Source organism: Podarcis melisellensis, assembly GCF_964234715.1.
Source record: "Podarcis melisellensis genome assembly, chromosome: 11".
Lineage (NCBI taxonomy): Eukaryota > Metazoa > Chordata > Lepidosauria > Squamata > Lacertidae > Podarcis > Podarcis melisellensis.
In genome coordinates, this window is record NC_138543.1 from 59473915 (window position 1) to 59491818 (window position 17904).

Sequence of the window (17904 nt, forward strand, 5' to 3'; positions counted from 1 at the left end):
ATTTTTTTAAATTACTTTTTTATTCAAAATTAAAACAAAACATATTATCCAGAAACATATCATCCTTATTCCCTCCCCCCATTTTTCCTCCTTCCCCCTGCCTCCCCCCACAGAACTCACCCACCCCCACACCTCGACTTCCCTCAGTTCCAGTCTTTGGTTTCTCTAAAAATGCTCTTTTCTGCATGTTACACAGTTGTATCGATCCTCAAACTATTTAGCTGATAATTAACCATAAAAAGTTTGTGAATGTTTATTCAAAACCAGCCAAGTTCCCTTTGTTGCGTCTTCAAATGAATGTACTCTTATTATTGTATATTTCTTTACATATTATCTAATACATTCCTATATCAATATGTACCCTTGGTCTTATTTCTCAACTCAGTCTCTCTCCAACGTCAATCGAATGCTAGCATAGACAGCAAACCTTTACTGTATTTTTGAACATATATCTTATATCTATCCCTGATATTGGAAATTTCCAGGGTGAGTCTCTCCCCCCCCTTTTAAAGTTGGGTGCTCCCCAGTTTATGTAATTTCACATAAGTGTGTGGGGGGGGTGCCTTTATTGCACCAAGTGGATTGGAAGGAGGGAGGGAGTGTTTTGATTACCATTCATCGAACAATTCTCCCCACCTGCAATTTATATATTTTCAGGTGGGTATTAAAAAACAAACAAACCTGCAAATATCTGGTTCAACCACTGACATTTTGTCATTTGTAAGGTAAAGGTAAAGGTACCCCTGCCCGTACGGGCCAGTCGTGACCGACTCTGGGATTGCGTGCTAATCTCGCTTAAGAGGCCGGGAGCCAGCGCTGTCCGAAGACACTTCCGGGTCACGTGGCCAGCGTGACGAAGCTGCTCTGGCGAGCCAGCACCAGCGCAGCGCACTGAAACGCCGTTTACCTTCCCGCTATAAAGCGGTACCTATTTATCTACTTGCACTTAAGGGTGCTTTCGAACTGCTAGGTGGGCAGGAGCTGGGACCGAACGATGGGAGCTCACCCCGCCGCGGGGATTCGAACCGCCGAACATACGATCGGCAAGTCCTAGGCACTGAGGTTTTACCCACAGCGCCACCCACGTCCCTCCTTGTCATTTGTAGAGTTTGCAAACTAATTTAACATGTAATCTGAAGTTCGTTCCTTTCCCCTAGCCGGTATCTGTCGGCTCTTTCAGTTTGGATAGGGACCCTTTCCTTCTCTCAGCATTAAATATTGATCCTCTTGTATTATATCATCATGTGCAAGAACCCGAAAGATTATTCCAGTCTTACTGAGGGAGTTCATATGTCAGCAGCTGTTTTGAGAGGTGACAGTGTTCACAGACATCAATTCTGTCAGGCAGAGGAGAGAAGCCTTGCCAACCATGAAAATATTAGAGAATCCTAAAATTTGCAGAGTTGGAAGGGACCCAAAGGTCATCTAGTCCAACCACCTGCAGCTAGATAGAATAGTTGCATTAAGTCAGATCTCTTGAGCTTTCCCCACAAAACCCTGAGAAATAAGATGTAAAAGTGAAAACTACACATCCCAGGCAAAGAACTGAGAAACAGGGACTCAGTAACTATGAATGATGCTCACCAGTGGTTATAGTCTCTGTTTTAGAGCTCTGCCGATCGGAAGGTCGGTGGTTCAAATCCCCACGACGCGGTGAGCTCCCGTTGCTCAGTCCCTGCTCCTGCCAACCTAGCAGTTCGAAAGCACGCCAGTGCAAGTAGATAAATAGGTACCGCTCCAGTGGGAAGGTAAACGGCGTTTCCGTGCGCTGCTCTGGTTCACCAGAAGCGGCTTAGTCATGCTGGCCACATGACCCAGAAAATCTGTCTGCGGACAAACACCAGCTCCCTCAGCCAATAAAGCGAGATGAGTGCTGCAACCCCAGAGTCGTCTGCGACTGGACTTAACTGTCAGGGGTACTTTTAAGGTACTTTGAGGCTCACTCTGTGTGAGCGAGTTTCCCTGAATGTAGGAAAGTGTGAAAGCCGCTTTGACAGGTACATCAGTGCACATCAGCCACCATTGCATGTCACTTGACAGACACCATTGCATGTCAGCTAACCCAACAGCACTGGGTATCGAGCAGAGAGATCCAATATTTGACAAATGTTCACATATTTAGAGAATATCTGAATAACACTCAGTAACAGCATGTGTAAAGGAGACTTTATGGCATCAAATTTGTTTTGATTCAGCTTGTAGCATTACAAGCTGTTTCGATTTAAAATGTTCTTCCCCTCCTTCTGAGGGACTAGCAAAGGAATCATAAACACTGATTTATTCTTAAATAACAGTGTCCGCATTCTGAAAAATCAGCATTCCCTCTTGAACAAAGTCAATGTATAGAACAGTGATTGCTGGAAAATAACTTAATGCGGCTCCATAAAAACCCTCTTACTTTCTAATCCTCAACCACCATGTTTCTGTCTCTGTAACTATGAGGGCTAGAAAATGACTTTTTGCAAAATGTGAAAGTTGTGACTCATGGGGGTCAGGTAAGACCACACATTGCCAGATGCTGGACTAAGGTGAAGAACCAAGGGAGTTACCTGGGAAAAGGATTCAGGTTACACTGAGATGTGGGTCTTTCCATTGATAGAATCATAGAACTGTAGACTTGGAAGGGATGTGAATAATCATCTAATCCAACCATTCCATGCGTTCCACCTTCTTATATCTTTTTCCTCATTTTTCCCTACAGGGTGCGCATTTGTGAAATATTCCTCACATGCGGAAGCACAGGCCGCCATCAATGCCTTGCACGGAAGCCAGACAATGCCGGTGAGGACTAGTCTCTTTGTTGGGCAAATAATTCCAGGTCATGGATCCAAAATGCTTGAGTAGTCAGTCCGTTGGAGCTGCCTACTGAAGGCAGTTTTTCGTATACTGCAAAAGTAGCCAAGTCTTCCGACCAATGAGCGATTGAGCAAGATGTACATTCCTGGGTTGTAACACCAGACTTTCTAGAATCATAGAAACATAGAGTTGTATTGCTGGAAGGGAACGCTGAGGATCATCTTGTCCAAACCCCCTGCAATGCAGGAATATACATCTGTCCCATACGGGAATCAAACCTGCAACCTTGGCATTATCAGCTAACCAACTGAGATGAGATACACACACACCACCACCTTTTATTCAAAGAATTCAGAGTTGTGTACAACCTTAAGAACATAATTTATGGGGGATAATAGTAAAGGCACAGCAAAATAATACAGCACAACATAATAATAAGATAATTGCAATAGCAGTTCTCCCACATTTGACAGGTCATGGATATCATCATCATCATTTATTATTTATTATTTATACCCCGCCCATCTGGCTGGGTCTCCCCAGCCACCCTGGGCAGTTTCCAACAAAGTATTAAAATACAGTGGTCTGTTAAACATTAAAAGCTTCTCTAAACAAAGGGGTGAGTTAATGATGAGAAAAATCCAGTTATGTTACCCCTCCATCAAAGCTCACACTGTTGGAAGAGAACTGAGTATAGCATGTGCTTTCAAGACCAAATTATCACAGACAATGAGTCACATCCCAAATGGCGCCATTGGAGGGCATGACCAGATCATATGCTTCAGCCCTGCGGTAGGGTACCACAGTGTGAGCAGGTGTCTATGGGTGCAAGACATTTTTGACAAAGAGTTTGGATTTGATATCCCGCTTTATCACTACCCGAGGGAGTCTCAAAGCGGCTAACATTCTCCTTTCCCTTCCTCCCCCACAACAAACACTCTGTGAGGTGAGTGGGGCTGAGAGACTTCAGAGAAGTGTGACTAGCCCAAGGTCACCCAGCAGCTGCATGTGGAGGAGCAGGGAAGCTAACCCGGTTCACCAGATTACGAGTCTACCGCTCTTAACCACTACACCACACTGGCAATGAGAAGTCCCAATATGTTCCAAATACAATGAGCGAAACCTTAGACACGCCAACACTGTTTGCCATGGTTTCAAGTGTGGGAGGCAGTCTAGCTCTGTTAGCTATTCACATCAGATTTCGCTTAACACAGTAGGCTCTTACAAGGATAGATTGTGGGTTATGGATCAAGGTGATCCAGTCTTCTAATAAACCTGGTGTTTCAGAGGCCTTGATCAGCTGCCTTGATCAGCTGCCAGGTCATAAACAGAAACTAAGAGGCTTAGACGTTGCAAATGCTGCCACTCTGCCAAAGGGGGCAGGCTGAACTGATTCCCCCTGTCCCCCCCAAAAGAGGGGGGGAAACATTGTCATCTGGACTCGCCAACTGGTTTAGCGAAGACAGCAGCTCTGTCACCCATTGATTCCACAGAACCACCTTGCCCCCAATTTTCATGCAGAGGGTAACACCACAAAGCGAGTAAACAGGAGTAAGTTCCATAGTTCTATGTGCTGGATCCAATCCAGTTCTGTTGGACCTTCATTCTGTAAAAGAGAGAGGAGCCAGTGTGGTGTAGTGGTTAAGAGCGGTAGTCTCGTAATCTGGGGAACCGGGTTCGCGTCTCCGCTCCTCCACATGCAACTGCTGGGTGACCTTGGGCTAGTCACACTTCTCTGAAGTCTCTCAGCCCCACTCACCTCACAGAGTGTTTGTTGTGGGGGAGGAAGGGAAAGGAGAAAGCTGCTTTGAGACTCCTGAAGGGGAGTGAAAGGCAGGATATCAAATCCAAACTCTTCTTCTTCCTCCTCTTCCAATTCAGTTCAGCCAATTTCAGCCTTGCTCTCCCCATACTCATGTTCCGCCAACAGGGGCATGCATCATCATTCCTGTCAGGTCTCGAGCCGTTTGCTCCTGAGGCAAGCTCCTGCTCCTCCACAGCTGTCAGGATTATTGCTGCACTGTGGCTCCCTGTTCACACAGCATATGCTACCTAATGGTTTCCAAAAAGGCAACTTTCTTTGATGAAAGTTTCATTTCTCTTTCCTCCTCCCCTGGAAGCCAGGCTGCCTTGCACCCGCCATGTTTCCTGTAGTCCCCCTGTAGGTCAATAATGTCAGAATCATCGTGCTGAGTTCCATCAAAGGACCCGTCGCCGAGAGGCAATGGGTATCCAAAAGTCACAGGTTCAACCTCTGGCAACTCAAGGAGCAGAGCTGGGTGGAAAAGACCTTGTGCTGCCAGTGGAAGTTCTCTGTTGTTGTTTTCATAATTTTTCAATGAGTTTTCAAACAATTTAACCAACTGAAGTCAATTCCAATACGGTATTCCCTTAAGATTTTGACTTCCCACCCTTACTTCCATGATGTTTCTATTCAAATCACTCATCTGCTGCCATAAATGTAACATTTCACTAAAACATATGCCCTAAATCACATTCCTTTATCATTCTCATTCCTTTGCTTCTATTTCAAGTTCTGCCTGTGATTTCATTTCATGTTTTCTCAGATAATCCAAAAAGGGTTCTTCATTCTTCTGCAGGCATTTCTTCTTTTCGGTCTCTTACTTTTGCTATCAGTTTCGCCACCTCCACGTAGTCCAATAATATCCAAGTCCACTTCTCTTTCATTGGAACTTCTTCTTTCCATTTCAGTGCGTACAGAATTCTGGCTGCGGTAGTACAATACATAAACAGTTTGACCAACTTTTGGGGGAACCTCTGTCCCTATTAAATATGCTTCAGCAGATAGTTCTGGACTAGAGATGGACATAAGAGGATCCCTGATGGATCAAGCCAATGGGGACCCACTGAGTTCAGAATCCTATTCTCATGGCGGCCACCCAGGTTCCCATGGCAATCCATCGAGCAAGACTTGAGTTCATGAGCACTCTCCCCAGTTGTGATTCCCCTGCAGAGGTATACTTCTCCATGAGAGTTCGGTGGGGGATAATCCTTGCAGTAAACGACATAGCGCAGTCGGTAGAGTGTGAGACTCTCATTCTCAAGGTCATGGATTTGAGTCCCACATTGGCCAAAAAGTTTCCTGCCCTTCAGGAGGGTGGATTAAATGACCCTAGTGGATTCTTCCAACTCTGCAATCCTATGATGCCATGAAGAAAACATGTGTGTTGGGGAGAAGGCTCAGGATAGGCTAATCTCCCTGGCATTTTTCAGTGTACAAGATTATTATTGGCATGCTCCTCTGCCCCCAGTAATGCTCTTCCAGCATGATCCTGGCAAGGTGTAGGGTAATGTGCATGAACCACCCTTGGTTTTACACACACACATGTACATGCCACAGGATTCATCCCTAAGTGATGAACAAGGAAAGGACCATTAGTCAATTGTTTTTGAAGAAGGAGGTATGTGGGTTAAGCCTAGGGATGCACGACTCTTATCAATTTTGGTTATCTACATTTCTTGCTTTTGTGCCTTCCCTGGTTCCTTCATGACTGCTCCCTCCTGTGGCCCAGCAGATTAAAAAAGGTTTCTGGGTCAGAGGGTGATGTTTCTGGGGGAGAAATTCAACTTTGTTTGCATTTTAATGAGAAACAACCTAACATGCAAACTGAGAATACCTACACCCTTTTAGAATGTGGCTCTTTTTTTGGGGGGGGGAGGTATTGGGTTATTATATGTTGATTTTATATGTTGTGGTCTTGTATGTTAACTGCCCTGAGACCTCCGGGTATAGGGTGGTGTATAAACTGAATTAATAATAATAATAATAATAATAATAATAATAATAATAATAATACCTACAAAACACAAAGTGAAACACAGCCACCCTTCAAAATTCACACTTCTCTGAATTTTGTGATGCAGCTCTCCAGCCAGGTAATAGGTACAAAAATACATAGCTGGGGGGGGGGGGGTGTCTAAAATGCATGTATTAGTGAAAATAGCATGCATATGCACCTTATATTAAGGGGATTTGATTGGTGAACTATGCATAGTAGCCAAAAACGGCATGCAAAACTGTTTATAACAGGAGGCTGCAAAAAATGTGGAGAGTGGAAAAATGAGAAAGAGAGAGAAATTGACAAGATTTGCCCATCCCTTAAAAGGGGGGGGGACTAGCCACAGAAGTGATATTTGGCTCGCAGACACAAGCATCCAAAGATGGAAGCACCACTCTGGGAGAGTTGTTGCCAACCTGTAACTCTCCAGAAGTTTTGGACTACAATTCCCATCATCCCCTGCCAGCGCTGGCTGGGCATGATGGGAGTTGTAGTCAAAGAACCTCTGGAGAGCAGCAGGATAGTGAATCTGGCTATGGGAAAGCAGCCTATGCGATCTCGATTAAGTTGTATCCTGCAAAAGGGGGAGCAGGGAGAGCGCCACGCATTGTATATGCACCGTGGAGCCAAACCGCTAAGTTGGCAGAAAAAACTGCCTGACAAGGAGGATCACAATGGTCCTTGGCAGTGTCAGGGCCACGGGTGTCGTAGATCAGCACTGATATATTTTTTAACAATTATTTTGATATAAACCGCTCCAAACCCGAGAGGCACCATGTAAATGGGAAGCAGTGGGGCTTGTAATTAGATTTGTGTACACTTTCATAAATTGCTGGGAAGCATCAAAGGCTGTGGCACACTTTATATATCCTTCTTCTGTTAATTGAACAGTTGATGTGTGGATGGGAAAAAGTGTTGGCTTTGCGGAGTACTATTTACAGACCCGCTGACAGCTGCGCCGCGAAAATTAACAGGAACAGAGCAGCCTCAGCTCCTCACCAGAAGGGACTGGTTTCAGATGGAATGGTTGCGCTCCTGGGGAGGGAGGGGGGCTGCTGTCGCCTCACTCTAAGAACTTAAGAAATGTCTTGCTGGATCAGGCCAAAGACCCATCCTGCTCCAGTGGCGTAGCGTGGGTTGTCAGCACCCGGGGCAAGGCAAGTAATTTGCGCCCCCTAACCCGTGGATTTGCACCCCCTAACCCGTGGATTTGTGCCCCCTTACCCTAACCTCCAGATGTTGCACCCGGTGCGGCCGGCCCCCCCTACGCCCCCCCACGCTACGCCACTGTCCTGCTCCATCTTCCAGGAGCCAGCCCTTTAGCTATCTGATGATGGCTATAATCTCCTCTCAGGCTAAACATACGCAGCTCCCTCAACCATTCCTCTTAGGCTTGCTTTCCAGACCCAGAAGAAATCCTTCCTTTTTTCTGCCCTGAGTCTTCCAACATTCAATTTCATTGGATATCCATGAGTTCAGAGAGGCAGAGGGAAAAACGTTCTGTGTCCACTTCATCAGTGTCATGCAAAATTTTATGCACATCTGTCATGTCCCCTGTTCCTTGGCTCCTCTCTAAATTAAAAAGTCCCAAACGCTGCAACATTTTCGAAAGCAGGAGTCACTCCATCGCCTTGATCATTTCAGCGGTCCTTTTCTGAACTTTTCCAGCTCTACCATGTGAGCGTGAGGTGACCAGAACAGTCTTCCCCCCTCTTCCCCAGTTCCCCTTTGAAAGCTGCCTAGCCTATGGCCATCACCACCTCCTGCGACAGCAAATTCCACAAGTCAACAGTGCATTCTGCAAAAACAAGTTTTCCTCTTCTTTCTTCCACTTTCTGGACTCAGAATAAGACATTCCACTCAGTGGCCCTTCCTTCTCATAGCCCCCACTAATATCTCATTGCATTCCCCGCTGGCCAGACAGCTAGTTAGCACCTCACATCATAATAATGCCTCTTGTGAGCGCATGGTGGTGTGTATGCATGTCCGTGAGTAGTTTTGCTAATCTGCAGGACAACTTCCTCTCCCCTCACCCCACTCCCCGCTCCGCACGCCCTCCCTATTGTTCCATAAATGAACTAATAAATCAGATGTTCCTAAGCCCCGGAATAGAAAGCTAGTCAGCCCGGCCTCTTGACAGGGGGTATGAATCATCGCGGCTCTGAAGATGGCCTTTTGGGGCATAAAGACCTCATCCGATCTACTTTCCTTCTCTAGTCACATCTCGGAAACAGTTCAGGCATCTGGCAGGGCAGCTAAGAGGCCCAGGGGGACTTCACAGGCATCTTTTCTCTCTCTCTCCCTCTCCCTCTCTCTCTCTCTCTCTTTCCTTCTGCGTCTCTCTCTCTCTCTGTTCCCCTTCAAAGTCTTCTGCCACTGCAGAATCCATTACGCCCAAATGGGATAAGTGGGAGATAGCCAATGGCAGGTCTCCCTGCCTCACGGAAGACAAAAGGAGCTAATTGGTGCTCTAACGGCCCTTTATTGGCCTGTGGGGAGAAAGGGAGCTAAATTAGCAATACCTGGCGAGGAGGAAAGGGCTAGGAAGGCACAGGGAATGAGAAGATGCCACGCACTCCAGCCTCTGGGTGATACTGCTCAGATTTAGACCCAGGATGGCCCTACCGTTAGGTGGAGTGAGACAGCTGCCTCAGGCAGCACATGCCAGGAGGCAGGGAGTGGCAGAAGCTGTGGGAGAGACATGGCCAGCCCCAAAGTGACCTGGCGACCGCAGGTGTGGCAGAAGAGGAGGCTCCAACACCAGCTTTGAAGAAATAGTCAACTGCCTCTCTGGCTGGCTTCTGTGAAATGGAACCAGGGGTGGGAGGGATCTTGTCCTTAACCTCAGAAGCAGGTGTCCTGGCCGTCTTGTACAATGTGCTGCCATCAATAGTCACAAGAGGCAATTGCCCAGGTGTGATGCTGCTGTGATCACTTATAATCACCAGCAGTTTTATGTACATTTGTTTGCAAAAAAGCCCACATCCAGAGCACAGCTTCTCGACTGCTCGCATTGACAATAGTTGGTCAGTCTGAATCTTCGCCCCTCCCATAGCAGGAAGGACACCAAACTCCCGCCCTTCCTCTCTTGCCCTTCCATTGCCCCCTGATCTTATCCAGTCTCCTAGAACGGGGACTGAGAGGCTGGCCTCTGACCTTCCCACTTCCATTTGGCACAGTCTCAGGCCTCTGCTTATCTGCTGATTGCCTAGCAACACTCTGGCTGCCTTCCAACTCTTCCTCTTCTTGAGAGCTAACAGAGTCTTCTCCGGGATCGAATTGCCCTTTCTCGACTCTGTCAGCCAGCTCTCATCTGCAGAGTTGGTCCCTTGTTCACTGAGTTCAATTTTTGAGTCTGACTCCTCCCCTGCCTTCTGGAGGCAGAAGCAGGGGAAGCTTCAAAGCTGGAGGGTGGAGCGCAGAATGGGTCAGAAGAAGAGGCAGGTCAGGCAGGTGAAGAGCCAGCAGCTTTCCCATCCTCTCTCTACCACTGTCTCCCAGAACCAGGAGGGGACTGAAGAGGGATGAGCAGAGGAAGCTTTTGTGCAGGCATAGTCTTTGGCTGAATGTGTGCAGCCTCTTAGGGAAGGTACATAAACTGGTGGAGGAGAAGTGATCCCCTGTTCCTGCAACTGCTGCATAGAGTGTGGAGCTGGGAATAGCTGCCTAGACACTAGATTGGTGTGCATAGATATGCAGAGATGTAAATGCTATCTTTGACCATAAAGAGTCAACTATCTGCCGTGTGCATTCCTTTGAGCTCCTTGACAGCTGCAGGCAGCACAGCCAGTGATCAGGGATGATGGGAGGTGCAGTTGAACATCTGGAGACCCAAAGGTTCCACTAAGAGAGCCAGTGTGGTGTAGTTAAGAGTGGTAGTCTCGTAATCTGGGGAACCGGGTTCGCGTCTCCACTCCTCCACATGCAGCTGCTGGGTGACCTTGGGCTAGTCACACTTCTTTGAAGTCTCTCAGCCCCACTCACGTCACAGAGTGTTTGTTGTGGGGGAGGAAGGGAAAGGAGAATGTTAGCCGCTTTGAGACTCCTTAAAGGGAGTGAAAGGCGGGATATCAAATCCAAACTCTTCTTCTTCTACTACTAAAGGAAGTCAAGAGGGAAATAGGTAGCTAGGGGCAGCAAAAGGCAAGTGATGGTCTAGTTCAGGAACGAGGAACCTGTTGGACTTCAACTTCCCTCAGCCCCAGCCGACATGGCCAGGGATCGGGGATGAAGTGAGATGCATCTGAACATCTGGAGAGCCACAAGTTCGCTGTCTCTGATGTAGACAGCACAGAGATGGACTGATGCTCCGACTCAGTTGAAAGCAGGTTCCCTTTGATACTTGGCAAAACTTTGTTGTTGTTGTTGTTGTTGTTGTTGTTGAGTCATTTAGTCATGTCCGACTCTTCGTGACCCCATGGACCAGAGCACGCCAGGCACTCCTGTCTTCCATTGCCTCCTGCAGTTTGGTCAAACTCATGCTGGTAGCTTCGAGAACACCGTCCCACCATCTCGTCCTCTGTCATCCCCTTCTCCTTGTGCCCTCCATCTTTCCCAACATCAGGGTCTTTTCCAGGGAGTCTTCTCTTCTCATGAAGTGGCCAAAGTACTGGAGCCTCAGCTTCAGGATCTGTCCTTCCAGTGAGCACTCAGGGCTGATTTCCTTCAGAATGGATAGGTTTGATCTTCTTTCAGTCCATGGGACTCTCAAGAGTCTCCTCCAGAAACTTTATTTTCAGCTAAAATGCACTCGTCCGTTCAATTAAAAACGAGGCAAAATAAATAAAATCTGGGCTGCATTTCTGCAGATGACTATGGCGGTGGGGGCAGGGGTTGGGATCCAACAGCAGAGTCTTGCCCAAAGGCTGATCCAGAAATACAGCATTTTCTAAGGTGAGATTAGCAGTCCTTGGAGCCAGCTTCTCCCCTGGTTAAAGAGTGCAGAGTGACAAAGACAGAGCGAGGGGCAGGGCACATCCATCCAGGAGCCGGAGTGACACAGCCTGTGGCGAACTCATCCTCCTTGGTTATGGGGCTCTTCGGGGAATATTGAAATAGCGAGAGGCGCTCAGAGGGGCTTCCTGAGTTATAATTTATTTGCAGAGTGCTTGATTTAAGTCTCCTCCCCAGTCTCCATCCCTTACTGGTTGTCACTGTGAGCCACAGTAATTACTTTCTGCCAGAGACGACTGAATTTTTTAACTTGAGGAGAAGTTGAGCCCGATTTTAATTGGGAAAGATCTTCTCTCTCCCCCACCTTCTTTCCCTTCCTTAGGCCTGCAGAGAAAAGACTGCTTTGCAGCATTTTCTCCGAATACCCGCCCCATATTATTTTTTTTTATGGAAGCCACCAAAATCATTTATCCCCTCCACCAAAGTTTGGGACATACTGCAGGGCAAAAACTGGTTGCCACCAATGCAGCTGCCACCTCTGTTGGCTCATGTTCCTACTAGAAGTGGCAACAACAACAACATCTTAGGAAAGTAGGAATATATTTCCTCTCCCTTCAGGAATTTAGTGAATGGTCTTATTTCCTCCTCCATCACCCCTGCAGTTTATTTGCCCACAAATAGGGTGGGAAATTTCAAGAGCCCATTTGCACACACACACGGGTGGCACTGTGGGTTAAACCACAGAGCCTAGGACTTGCCAATCAGAAGGTCGGCGGTTCAAATCCCTGCAACGGGGTGAGCTCCCGTTGCTCAGTCCCTGCTCCTGCCCACCTAGCAGTTCGAAAGCACGCCAAAGTGCAAGTAGATAAATAGGTACCACTCCGGCAGGAAGGTAAACGGCTTTTCCGTGTGCTGCTCTGGTTCGCCAGAAGCAGCTTAGTCATGCTGGCCACATGACCCGGAAGCTGTACGCCGGCTCCTTTGGCCAATAAAGCGAGATGAGCGCCACAACCCCAGAGTCGGTCATGACTCTGTGGTTTAATCCACAGCGCCACCGCGTACCATCCTTCCAGGTCCTAGTCCAATGCTATAACCACTGCACGGTGCTCTCTCTCCCATTGAATCCGGGACCTTTGGCAGGCAAAGTTCAACGATATATGGAGGGCCACAGGCTTCTCAGCATTGAGACAGTAACCTGTAAATTTGGGCTGATTCCAGCCCTCTGGAGAGCCAGGGTGGATGACAAACCGAATGGAATTCTGCACCGAGAAATGTGAAATGCTATACCTAGGGAGAGAGAAACAGCCAGCTACATTTATGCAAATAACCGTAAGTCAGAGATGCCCGAGGCCCCTGCGAGTTCCTTGACAGGAACCGGAGACAAAAATCTGCCGGACCTACTGGTTTTTTAACCCTTTGGGGCCTATTTATTTTGCAATATACAGCCTCTTAACTTTGCAAAGCAATCGCTCCGGCAAGTGTCGGGTGGGGCCTTTTCACCGCTATTGTTCACCTAAAGAGAACAAGATTTAACTGCTGTCTCTGTGCAGTTTATGCTCGGCTTGTATTGCATTCAGGCGCAGAGGGAGGGGGGGATGGAAATAGGGCAGAGAGCGGGAGAGGGGGGGCCCAGATTTGTTTTCATGGCTTTTAATGAAATATCAATGGATGGATATTTTATTTTGCTGTGAATATGAAATTTTGCCACTGACCTGTCAAGCTCTCATTTTCAAGAAGAACTTTATTTCACACCTCCAGACAGGCTGGGAAATTAGTTTTTCCCCACCGAGGTCTCTCATTAGGGATTACAAAGTGAGGACGGCGCGGAGCAATTGTGACTCCATTTTTATCCTCCCCTCCTGGTCCCGAGCTTGAGGATGCTGAGGTTGGACGGCGGAGGGGAGCGATCCATTACCAGCCGCTGGGAGACAGCCGAGGGAGCTACATTAACCGGCCCTGCCAGGCGGAGAGCAATCGGGTTTTGATAAGCTCTGCGTTTAACTGGTCTGTTACAAAAGCAGAGACTGAAAAGGGAGACTTCATCCCCATTCAGGGACCTCAGTTGCTTGGAGTCAATGCAAAAGATTCCGCCCCCCCCCCAACTTTTTTTATTAATTTTCCAAGTTTATAACAAGCAGATAGGGAAAAGAAAAAACAAACAAACAAACATTTATTATAATTATAATAATTCCACTTTTGTTAACATTGTTAGGTAACTTCCTCAAACCCCCCTGGCTGAGTTTCCATATACAGTGGTACCTCAGGTTACATACGCTTCAGGGTACATACGCTTCAGGTTACAGACTCTGCTAACCCAGAAATAGTACCTTGGGTTAAGAACTTTGCTTCAGGATGAGAACAGAAATCGTGCTCCGGCGGTGTGGCGGCAGCAGGAGGCCCCATTAGCTAAAGTGGTGCTTCAGGTTAAGAACAGTTTCAGGTTAAGTACAGACCTCCGGAACGAATTAAGTACTTAACCTGAGGTACCACTGTAAATCATTGTAACAGTTTTCCAAAACTATTTCCTCATAAAATTTACTTGGTCAATTAACATCTTACTTTCTTTTCGTTTTTAACTTTAACATAGTATTTTACATATCACATTTTCAAATCCTAGGCCTATTTGGTGCTCGCAAGTAATTCTGATTATATTAAGATATTTAGCTAAATAGTCTTTGAATTTCTTCCACTGCTCTTGGTGTTCCTCCTCCCTCTGGTCACGGACTTTTCCGGTCAGGTCGGCTAGCTCTGAAAATTCCATCATCTTCATCTGCCATTCCTCCACTGTTGGTACTTCTTGCAATTTCCAATTTTTGGACAGCAAAATTCTAGCAGCTGTTGTGGCATACAAAAACAATCTCAAATCTTTGGGGGGCAATTCCAGAGCTATTATTCCAAGTAGAAAGGCTTCTGGTTTCTTAATAAATGTATATTTCAACATTTTTTTCCATTCATTGTATATCTTTTCCCAGAAGTCTTTCACCTTGGGGCAGGTCCACCACATATGATAAAAAGTACCTTCTTTTTCTTTACATTTCCAACATAGGTTATCAGCCTTATGGTAAATCCTTGCTAATTTTACAGGGGTTAAGTACCATCTATACATCATTTCCAGAACATTTTCCTTTAACACTGTGCATGCAGTGAACTTAACCCCTTTCCTCCACAACCTTTCCCAGTCTTCAAACATTATATTTATAGGTTGCAGATTTATGCTCACATGCAGAGTTCAAATAAGCCCTGTTCCTAAATCGGGCCAAGGTCCATCCAGCGACGTAGCATGGGTTGTCAGCACCCGGGGCAAGGCCAGTAATTTGCGCCCCTCACCTGCCGCCGCTGCCAGCTTCTTCATGCTGCTGCCTGGGCTGGGGTATTTATGGTAAGGTAGCCACGGCGGCAGCGGGGGGTCCGTGTCAGGTGATCTGAGGTGAGTTGCCGCTGGCGCTGCCGCCCAAATGACGCCACTTGCCCAGAGGAGGAGGGCAGAGAGGCGAGGAAAATGCAACATGGCCCAGCAGCTGCAGCAGCGGCGGCGGGGCTGTGAGGAGGGGCTGCCTGGCGCGCCCTCCGCGGCCCTGACGCGCGGGGAGCGCTGAGAGCCGCTGCCTGCTGGACACCTTCAGCCCGGACGCGCGCATAGCTCATCGGTTCCGCGAGACATGGGGCTCTGCTACAGCCTGCGCCCGAGGCTCTTCAGCGACTCCGGAGGCGACGAGCGCGCCCCCCCCAGATGTTGCGCCCGGTGTGGCCGGCTCCCCCTGCACCCCCCACGCTACACCACTGGGTCCATCTAAACTAGTGTCCTGTTCTCACAGTGGCCAGGCAAGAGTCCATGTGAAGCAACTACCTGTGATTCCTAGCTACTGGTATTCAGAGGCATAGTGGATCAAAGTCATCTCAGAATCATAGAGTTGGAAGGGACCCCAAGGGTCATCTAGTCCAGCCCCCAACGTCATGGCCACGATCACTATTAGCCACAGATAGCCTTATCCATCACAGATTTGTCAACTCTCTTAAAGCCAACCCAAGTTCGTGACTATCACATCTTGTGGGTGCCTATTCTGTACTTTAATGATGTGCTGCTTGAAGAAATTCTTCTTTTTTATGCATGTGGGCAATCTTTCAGCACACAAAGTTAAATAGCGGCTAAAACAAAAAAAAAATCATTCCAGTAGCACCTTAAAGACCAACTAAGTTAGTTCTTGGTATGGGCTTTTGTGTGCATGCACACTTCTTCAGATACACTGAAACAGAAGTTTCCAGACCCTTCTATATAGTGAGAAGGTGGGGAGGGGTATTACTCAGAAGGGTGGTGGGAATGGGTGATTGGCAGAAACTTCTGTTTCAGTGTATCTGAAGAAGTGTGCATGCACACGAAAGCTCATACCAAGAACTAACTTAGTTGGTCTTTAAGGTGCTACTGGAAGGAATTTTTTTTGTTTTGACTATGGCAGACCATCACGGCTACCTATCTGTAACTTAAATAGCGGCTGTTTTTCTTACACTTGGGCATGCGGTCATTCTGTCCCCTTTCCTCAATTCTCTGCAAACTTGGAGCCATGTGGAAACCCACATATTAATATGTGGTTTTTGAACACATTTTCCCACAGAATAAACATTTCTAAATGTATTCTCTCGGAATATCCCTTTTAAATGTGTTTCGACACCTTTTTTGAGCCAAGGCAAACTTCAGAGAAGGGCAAAGCCTGGTGGATCACTAAATTCCCATTTACACAGTAGCCCAGATCAGGTCACTTTGCATCAGAATTCGCAAAGTCTGGATTTGCCCCTCATCCTCTGATTAAATGAATCCATACAGGGGGTTTTTTTACTGAATGCCATACATTTGCAACCATAGAACAGTTGCGAAAACAGGATTCTTAATCTTTTTTTAAACTCAACGTTCCCGATTCCCTGTGGCAATCCATTGTACACCTAGTCACCAATTTGCACCCATGGCATTTTTGGGGCATCCTGTGCCCATATCAGGAAAAAGAACTGGAGGAAACTCGCCACCTCCACTTCTGCCCCAACCCTTGGCTGCCGGATTTGCAGTCAATGGTCTCAGCCTCCAACGTTTTTTTGCAAATAGGTTGAGATCATTAGATCCCGGTTACCAAAGCAGTCTCCCAATCCAGGATTAATTAAGCGAATCTTGAGATCTAATTAAGGACCGGTCTGGTGATAATTGCCAGGAAATGTATGCATTAAAAATATTCATTTGTCAATGAAGTGTAATTAAGAGCACTGTTTGGGGAAGGATCAATACTGTGTCATGTGATTTGGAGACTGGGAGGGGAGAAGAGGGAGATTAAGGAAAAGACTTGTTCCTGTACATGAATCAAAAACCTTGATAGAGACTGGAGGTGATTCTCCACCCCCCTTTTCCTAGCTTTGCTTTCATAATAACTCACAGTTAGCGCTCTCTCTGCATCCTTGAACAGAGTATCCCTCTTTCTCTTCTCTCTCTCTCTCTCTACCTTTGTTTAGCTAAACCATTTGTTTCACTTCCTTGTTCCTTGCTGCATTGTTCAAGTGGGTTATAGATTTATTAGAGTGGGGAAGAGTGACAGGTCAAAGCGAGAGAAAGGGAGGGCAAGAAAGAGAGAGAGAGACTCGTCACCACTGAAAGCCACTTCCTTCCCGAATGTGCTGTTAATCCCGGGAACATGGCTCTTATTGTGAAACCTCCACACAGGGTAAAATTGGCTTCCTTAGCATGTTAATCCCTCACCTCTTTATGCTTGATTATTGTGGATCTGGAGAGGCTGTTGAATACATATAAAACAGGATGCAGATAAAGCGATGTGATCCCATGCTCTGCGGAGGAGGACGCAACACACCGCTGGCTTCGCCAGCATTGGAGAATGTGGTGGTGCACATCTTATTATTATTATTATTATTATTATTATTATTATTATTATTATTATTAATTTGTAACCCCACCCATCTGGCTGGGTTTCCCCAGCAACTCTGGGCAGCTTCCAACAAATACCTCAAAATGTCACACATTAAAAACCTCTCTGAACAGGGCTGCCTTCAGATGTTTTCTAAATGTCAGGTGGTTGTTTATCTCTTTGACATCTGCTGGGAGGGCGTTCCACAGGGTGGGCACCACCACCGAGAAGGCCCTCTGTCTGGTTCCCTGTAGCTTTGCTTCTCGCAATGAGGGAGCCGCCAGAAGGCCCTCGGCGCTGGACCTCAGCGTCCGGGCTGAACGATGGAGGTGGAGATGCTCCTTCAGGTCTACTGGGCCGAGGCCGTTTAGGGCTTTAAAGGTCAGCACCAACACTTTGAATTGTGCTCGGAAACGTACTGGGAGACAATGTAGGTCTTTCAAGACTGGTGCTATGTGGTCTCGGCGGCCAATCCCAGTCACCAGCTGTCTGGGTGCCACATTCTGCGCTAGCTGGAG

General features: G+C 47.1%; 1 protein-coding gene across 13 annotated transcripts in view; it reads left to right on the plus strand.

The window, feature by feature from the left end:
• Nucleotides 1–17904, plus strand: part of CELF4 (CUGBP Elav-like family member 4) — a 792127-nt gene that overhangs the window by 695728 nt on the left and 78495 nt on the right. For all 13 annotated transcript variants that reach the window (XR_014172705.1, XM_081929818.1, XM_081929823.1 and 10 more), the window contains exon 5: nt 2702–2781. Coding sequence is in view for 12 of the 13 variants with exons in the window: in XM_081929818.1 (XP_081785944.1) it covers nt 2702–2781 (80 nt within the window). In the remaining variant the exon portion in view is untranslated. The remainder of the gene's footprint in view (nt 1–2701; nt 2782–17904) is intronic.